Here is an 8,735-nt window from a genome sequence, read left to right as displayed (position 1 = left end):
GGTGTAATCACTCTGACTTCTCCAGCCCGTGTACATCCACTGACGGTCATCCATCCTCTAACATATGTATCGGCGAGTAATGTAACCATTAATTGCATGTACATGGTGTTCCTACTGTCTAATAGGTGAGGATAGGTCCTAATCCCACCCGCAGATGTGTAGATGAGGTTAGTTTCCATGCTCTACTCCTATCCGAGACAGAATTTCGGCAGCACCTCCCCGCTGTTCTCCAGATACACGTCCTACCAAAGAAGAGTGTGTATCCGGAGAACAACAGGGAGGTGATGCCGAAAGTCTGTCTCGGACTAGAGCAGAACATGGAAACTAACCCATCTACGCATCCGCGGGCTGTCCAAAAAGCGTGGACAATCCGAAATAGATACGGTCATAGATATGCAAAGATCTGCATACCTCCAACCGTATCTCTTTCGAACGGGAGACGCCTAACTGGGTTACGCGATCTACGACAATGATATAAAAAGAGGGGTTATACCTAGGGTGGCGATGGAGTCAGGCTAGCGGGGCCGTGGCGGGTCAGTGCAGTGGCGAGACGACGCGGTGCAGGCAGACCGACACGGTGGCGAGAACTCTGACTCAACTCTGACGGGCTCTTCTCTACAAAAATGGAACAAAATACTGTTATTTACAAAAAAAATCGGCAGAACCTCCCCTGCACGGTGAGGTTTCCAAAACCTGCAAAAAACAACGGCACGATGGCCGACAAGCACATATGGCTCAACAGAAGCCATGTAGTTTGGATATCAATCCATGTAGAAGAATATATCCAAGTAGTACCTCTACTTGTACTACTACTACCACTACTTCTACTACTACTACTACCACTAATTCTACTACTAATACTACCACTAGTTGTACTAATACTGCCACTAGTACAACTAATACTACTACAACTACCACTACCTCCACAATAATAAGTGAGAAGGCATACCTGACGGGCGACGGGGTAGGGGCGGGCGGCGTCGGGATCGGGCGGAGTCAGGGATGGGGTCGAGCACGGATGGCGTCGGGGCGGGTGGTCCACGGGGCGCGGCCGGGGGCAGGGCAAGGCCGGAAAAAAGGCGCGGCCGGGGCGCAGGGCCGGCCGGGGTCAGGGCGGCGCGGCTGGGGGAAGGGCCGGCCGGGGCACGGCGCGGCCGGCGGCAGGGCGCGAAGGCAGCGGGCGGCGCTGGCCGAGGGCAGGGCCGGCCGAGGGCACGGCGCGCGGGCGGCCGGGCGCGGTGCACAGGAGGGAAGGCGGCACGCGGGCGGCCGGGAGCGCGGGCGGTCGGCGCGTGCGCCGAGTCGATCCGGGCGGGCAGCGGCGAAACGTCTGGCGCGGTCGCAGGGGGGCGAGCGCGGCAGAAGCGGCGGAGCGGGCGGTCGCGGCCGTCGTCGGGCGCAGGGCGCGCGGGCGTCGCGGACTCGGCAGGCGCGCGGAGGACGCCGGGGGGGATGAAGGGGTAAGGGGGAGCGCGCTCGGACGTCTCGGGCGCATGTGGGCTGCGGGCAGGCGCGCGGGCGCAAGGCCCGGGCGGCGCGGGCGCGCGGGCGGGGGCGCCGGTGGCGGCGCTGGCGAGCGTGGGCCGGGCTGGCGTTGGCGCGGTTTGCCTGGCAGTGACTGCCCGGCCGGTCAAAAACCGGGTGTCCGCGGCTTTGCCGAGTGCCGGATCAGGGAGGCACTCGGCAAAGATTTTTTTTTTGTTTTTAATTTCTTTGCCGAGTGCCCCAGATCTGGCGCTCGGCAAAGATTTTTTTTTATTTTTTTTAAATTCTTTGCCGAGCGTCTCAGATCTGGCGCTCGGCAAAGAAAAATTTTTTATTTTTAAAATACTTTGCCGAGTGCTCCCTGGACGGCACTCGGCAAAGATTTAAATTTTTTTTTTAATTATTTCTTTGCCGAGTGCTCCTGTGTACGCACTCGGCAAAGAGGAAAATTTAAAAAAAAATTAAAACATTCTTTGCCGAGTGCCTGAGGGCTGGCACTCGGCAAAGACACCCTTTGCCGAGTGCCATGCCCCGGCACTCGGCAAAGTTTTTTTGTTTTTTTTGTTTTTGGCCTCCAATTTTTTTGTGCAGCCTTTTTAAAGCACCAGGAACTCCTAGTTACAATTTGAAGATTTTTTTGTGGCTTTTTGTTATATTTAGTTACTTTATTTCGTTTACTTGAATTTTTCTGGAAATTAGAAATTTGAACTGCACGTGGTACGAATAATGGAGTTTAATGATTCGAAAATTGATAGTCATGTTAGTGTGTGTTATGAGAGGCCGTATCCAGGAACGGACCCAAAATTTCGGATATCTCGTTCACGAAACATGTCCGCGAAATTGCGTGTGAAGTGTTTATAAATTCTATAAAATGCAAACGAAGTCCAAAAATCATGAAACTTGTTGAGATGTCGTGATATCATATGTGGAGGCTATGATAAAAATTTCAGAAGATTTCGTGCACGTTGTCACGTACGATGCTTACAAACCAGGACATCTCCACATGTGATATCAGATCTGGGGCACTCGGCAAAGAAATTAAAAAAAAAATCTTTGCCGAGTGCCTAACCGCAGGCGCTCGGCAAAGAAGGACGTGGCACGGCGCCGTTTCACGGGCAGCCTATGCCGAGTGTATAGATTTTGCCGAGAGTTTGGCGCTCAGCAAAGAAGTCCTTTGCCGAGTGCCTGTGTTTGCCGAGTGCCCGGCGCTCGGCAAAGAAATCTTTGCCGAGTGTAATTCTTTGCCGAGTGCAGCACTCGGCAAAGAAGATCTTTGCCGAGTGTCCGATTTTTGACACTCGGCAAAGAAATTTACACTCGGCAAAGTCTCTGTTTCCAGTAGTGAGAGCTTTAATTTCTCATGCAAAAAAAAAATTAGAGGGCCTTTGCATCAGTTGGATGCAAAAGGTGCTTTCTTGCATGGTGGTCTCCAAGAATTTGTGTACATGGAGATTCCTCTTGCTTATTCTAAAACTGAGGTGGCTGAAAAGGAGGTATACTAAAGAAGTCTTTGTTTGGTCTTAAGCAATCTCCTTGAGCATGGTTTGATCTACAAACGATGTAGCAAGAAACAAGAATGTTGATTGAGGGAATTGGCTTGACGATAGGATCGAGATCAACTTCAGGCTATTCTGTGTTTTCTTATGGAAACTTAGTGTCATGAAGGAGCAAGGAAGGAATGAGTAGTGTCCTGTTCAACCGCGATATGCACTTAGAATGAGGAAATACACATTATGGGTATGAAATCTTTTCCCAAAGTTGAATGTGCTTAGAGAGAGCCCCTTAAGGGTGCAACAAGAAGTCAGCCATATATCAATGCGAATAATCCGATTCTAGATAGTCAGCGATGAATGCAATATAGATGGATAGGAGAGAGATCCATCCACCTCTCTCCCTCCTCTTCTTATTGATCTCCTTCTCTGTTTTCTTCTTCTCCTATGACTTAAACTGGGGCTCCACTATCCCTCCCCCACCCCCTAAATCCGCCCCTGGATAGAGCAAATATGTGGAGATAGGTCGTTTCTTTATCAAGATGAGATTAGATGTTGGCATGTTGAAGCCATGGCAAGCTTGGGTGGTAAAATTTCTGACTTTCTAGTTAACAAAATATGTAATTAAGAGTAAAAATGTATGGTAAAATAGCTATTGACCATCTTGATGGGGAGTGTTGGACCATGCATGTGTAATATGCCTAGCCGATTACTACTTTACTAGTTTGTACAACAAGACAAGCAATACAGCGCAACAGTCTAGAGTTCTTCAACGCTGTAAAACCAACGGTGGCTCTTTAGCCATGGCTGGCCGAAAGGTGATTGGAGCATGCGGATGCTTTTTGCATGTCCTGTTAGAATAATATTCTTAGGATGTCGTCACATCATGGCGACTAGTGGTGTCGATCCCTACTGATCTGAGGTGAGATGCGGTGCAGGCTGAGACGCAAGTATATATTCTCACATGCTAAGTGGCAACTTGTGAGCCGATTGTCGCTTTGCTTGGTAACTACATGCTGATATCCGTACTTAAGTCGGATTGAATTCACTGCTGCAAACATAGGTGTAGGGCGCTCTCTGTACAAATGGATTTCCGTTGTTGCACTTTTTATGTTTCACGCCTGCCACACCCACCATCAGCTGAATGCTTAAATTAGCTATTTTATGCTAAAAATATTCTAATTAGAAACAATTAACTGCATATGAACCCCACAAGTAGTTGTAGTTAAAACAGAACAGTGGCCTCTAGCAAGGGCTACAACTACAAGCCGCCACTCAATTTTCTGTATGCAATACTTCCTATAGGGCTTCCGTTTATTCAGACGTTCTTGTTGATGAGCCGCGAGTCTAACGACACTATTCTATCCTACTCTATCCTATCTACTCGTTCACTCATTTCTCCATCCTATCCTATCTGCTCGTCCACTAGTTTCATGGCACGGCTCAGTGTCATGGCACGACACGCCTAAGCACTTACAGTATTGTGCCTGGGCCGGTACTTCGGCACTGCGGCACTAACAGGCACGGCATGACTAACCTATTGTGCCGCGTAGTGTCGTGCCTAGCCGTGCCCGTGCCGTGCCGGGCGGCCGGTTTGGCCAAGTATAGGCCTGGATGTGAGGTTAACGTCCGAGTGCTAACCACGCCAAAAATTATTTATGGTGAAGTTATAAATGCTCACACATATATAGTAGCAGGCTGGGGTTCTTTTTTCGGGCTAGGTCGCTTAAAAGGGCCCGTAGCCACCCATGTAGCAATCGGCCGGCCTGTTGTTCCTGAACTAAAAAAAAAAATCTTTTACTTCCGGAGATGATCCAATTTTTTTGTCAAGTTTTTGTGCTTTGAGTGACTTACCTTGGCCAAACTCTCTCCTTGGCTAAGAAGTTCATTTATTTTTCTCTTAAATAGGTTTATCACAGTTCCTATCTATCAGCGACTGAGTTTTTCGCCCAACCTGCGGACCACAGGCGCTGAGGCGCATAGACTAGTGGACGAGTGGCCGTGTGTCCTGCGGTGGAGCCTCACCTTGCTGGCTTGCTGCATAGACTGCCCCATCGGTGGTTAATGACCTTGCAGCAGCTAACGCTAGAGATTGAAGACGATGATCCAGCCATTCAATCAAATCCAACGACTGTAAAGCATCGCCTGATTTCCTGACTACTTTTCAGGCACCTGTAAATTAGCATCTCTACTTTGTTTTGAAAACCCCTTCTATATCATAATACAGGCCGTGCAGAGTCCTGCCGTCGGTTTTGGAAAAAAAAGATAAAAAATATCGAATCTTGGCCAATATAGTCCAAATTGTTCTAGAGGTGCTAAAAAGCGCAAGAAAGCTTGCATGAATAAAGCAGTTGATGACAGCTATGTTTTCCCCTATGAGTCGTGATCAGATTATTCCTCACTACTCCACTCATGCACTTCTTCTACATTATAAAAGCCCACCCAACCCTAGCATCCACAGCACACAAGTCTCACACACATTCACAAATCACAACCGCTTCTCGAAGCACAGGCACAGGCACTGCACACAAACACCAAGCATCACCAATGGCTCACTACCAGGAGGTGGACTACTGCTCGGAGGAGGTGAAGTCGGTGGCCGGCGGCCCTGCCGGCTTTGGTCGCCATCATGGCGGCCACGGCGGCGTCCAGCAGCACGTCGTCAAGGAGAAGTTCGAGGAGGTCGACAGCGTCTCACGCGCCGGCGGCCGCCACGGCCACTTGGAGGCCCGCGAGTCCAAGTTCGAGGAGGACGTCAACACCTGCACCGGCGAGTTCCACGAGCGCAAGGAGCACTTCGTCCTCAAGGCCGACAACTGATGACCAGCTTCTTCACGCGGCCGGGCTCGATCGACGCACGTTTCATGATCTGAACCAGGACTGGACCCTGAGCCACGTATATATGTGTGTGTATGTATCACGTACGTATGTACGTGTCGATCTTCATACGTATGTATGACTGTATGTGTGTACTCACTTCGCGAGCGTGGGTGCACGCACGCATGCAGCTAGCCCTGTACGAACGACGTAAAAATAAGCTCGTGATCTGAATAAAGCAGGTTCTCCGTGCTGTAAAAAGCTGTGTTGACACAGGGCGCAACATGAGATTAACAATATGCGTTTTGATGTGAATCTCGCGGACCATCGTCTATATGATCAAGATTTACACCGTATATATGTCGAACGGTCGAGAAGTATTATGCATATGAATGCAAGCTGATACAGCAGTCACCGTCCGCCCGAACTGCTGCATGTTTTATTATGCTTACAATATATCCAACAAGCGACCATTGTTAAAAACTCTGAAATTCATGCCCTTGCCAAGTGAAAAGAACACGAATCCAGGGTCAATCTTGCTTTGATTCGCTCTAAATTAATATTGAGTTATATTTATAAGATTCTAGATGGTGTGCATTTTATTTAACACAAAGTTGGTTATCGCAATATCTCTCATCATATACACAAACAAATGGCGCGATTATTCGTATCCTCTCGGTCGTCTGTGTGCCTGTCGGTAGTTCATGGATGAAATATTAGGATATAACCAAATTCAAATTCATCTAAACAACCTTGTACAAAGGGAAAAAAGGTCCAGTGGACAAAAAGTTGCAGCAAAATCACTTGAACCTGCACTACATTGATTAAAGCACTAATGGCGATGTATGTTTTTTTTGTAAAATTTAATATAATTCTTGTTCCAAAAATTTGATTTCAGTAGTTTTGCAGCTGGACTCGCTCCCCCACATTCAATTTAACCAAGTTATATATAGTTGACTCTTATATATGTCAATTTGTTCTTGTTCTTCAGCAAAAATATCAATATTGGGAATTTTTTGTTTGGCGTTGGTTCTAATCATATAAAACATATATCCTACAACATAAAGTGTAGAATTACTGGCACATATAAACAGAAAAAACCGTACTGTGTTTACAGTGACAAATTAACAAATGTAAATAAACCGTATAAACACTTGGCTTTTCTATCATTTTTCTTGAAGTATATATAGTAAACATGTAACCCCATATATATATATACATATATATATATATATACATATATATATATATATATACATATATATATATATATAACTACTACCCTGTAGCTGGCTACAAAATAACTTATTTTGTAGCCACTTTAAGTTATGATAATTACTATGTTAATTTACGAGATTATAGTAACTCCTTACTAAGTGGTCTACTATAATGTTATGGTAAATATCTTCATGTGTTATAGTAACCCAACTATCATAAAAATATATTGACATATCGTAAATTAGTATATAAAATTATCGTAAATGGAGATGGCTATATATATATATATATATATATATATATATATATATATATATATATATATATATATATATATATATGACCCCGTTTTTTTTGCACTTGCCTTGGACATATCTTCACCGGTACCCGTCTATCATTTCATTCAAGCCCTTTTGGTATTCCATTTACACTCTACTTTGCTTCAATCCCCTGATCAAGCTTTATATCCACTAGTATAGAAACAGGTTTTACTCCCGATTGAAAAACCCCTTCAGTCCCGGTTTCCCACCCGGAGCACGAATCCGAGACTAAAGGGCCCCTCCTTTAGTCCCGGTTTCTCGCCCGGGACTAAAGGTGCCTTTAGTCCCGGTTGGTAAGATCAATCGGGACTAAAGAGGCCTTCCAGCTTGGCCACGTGGGGCGGCTTTTTAGTCCTGGTTGGTAATACCAACCAGGACTAACGGTTTCCTTTTTATTTGTTTCTATTTTCAATTGATGATTCGTTTTGGTTTTCGAATATGTTTTCGAATACGTATTTTACACTGCTAGTAATATACGTATTCTACACGTTTATAATGTTCGAACATTTTGTACAAACTAAAGTATGAAACTAACGTATATATTATATGCATATACATATATTGTATGTTATTTTATGTACATATAATATGTATATATATATATTACAAATAAAGCTTGCATTGTATATTCTATCATATCTTTGGGATAACAAATTCATTCCCTGGTTTGGCTTCCATGTTTCGTTGACATCATTGTAGAACTCGCCGGCGGGGTTGAGGACCTGGTCATTAAGAAATCCTGCTATGGTCTCTTGAATTGCTTTCAGTTGGTCACGTCGTATGATTTTTTCCTTCAACCATAGAGTCTTCTATAAAAGTTAAAGAAAAAGTACTAATATATATATGTGTTGGTCACGTGATTACTTATATATATGAGCAACAAAAGAAATTGTGAATATATGAATATATTTATATAATATACTTTGAGGATCTCTTCAGGAGTTCTTTTTGCGTACGCCATGATGAACTCGCAAACATAGTATCCGCAGTAGTTGTTCCCCTGTTCTTGCCTCAGAACCCACTTTTACGAGAAAAAAGATCCAATGAATTGAAAGCATGCATGGTGTTAATTGAATTATATATATATATATATATATATATATATATATATATATATAAATGTAGCTAGTACTTACTTTGTGTGCAATTACATCCAGTGGCGCTTTGCAATGTTTCATGTGGTGTTCCTCAATGAAACTTTTCTAAACACTACGCCCAATAAAATAAAAAATTAATTTGGCCTTTCGGGGTATATATAGTTGGTAGAGAGACCAAATTACCCTTGTATAATATCTATCATGTCTTGGTACTCTGTTTGCTCTTTTCTTAACAAGTCTAAGATGCTCAACCGACTATTGGCCATATCGATGACCATCAATATCCAATGATTGCTGTATATGTTTTT

General features: G+C 44.7%; 1 protein-coding gene across 1 annotated transcript; it reads left to right on the top strand.

Moving 5' to 3' along the window:
* Positions 1-5,428: 5,428 nt before the first annotated feature.
* Positions 5,429-6,053, top strand: LOC136459672 (uncharacterized). The gene has a single exon (XM_066459513.1). The coding sequence runs from the start codon at positions 5,523-5,525 to the stop codon at positions 5,793-5,795; it is 273 nt and encodes a 90-aa protein (XP_066315610.1). The 5' UTR covers positions 5,429-5,522; the 3' UTR covers positions 5,796-6,053.
* The last annotated feature ends 2,682 nt before the right edge of the window (positions 6,054-8,735 follow it).

Source organism: Miscanthus floridulus, chromosome 6, assembly GCF_019320115.1.
Source record: "Miscanthus floridulus cultivar M001 chromosome 6, ASM1932011v1, whole genome shotgun sequence".
Taxonomy (NCBI): Eukaryota; Viridiplantae; Streptophyta; class Magnoliopsida; order Poales; family Poaceae; genus Miscanthus; species Miscanthus floridulus.
Note: the sequence above shows the minus strand (reverse complement) of the source record. Positions and strands in the feature narration are given on the sequence as shown.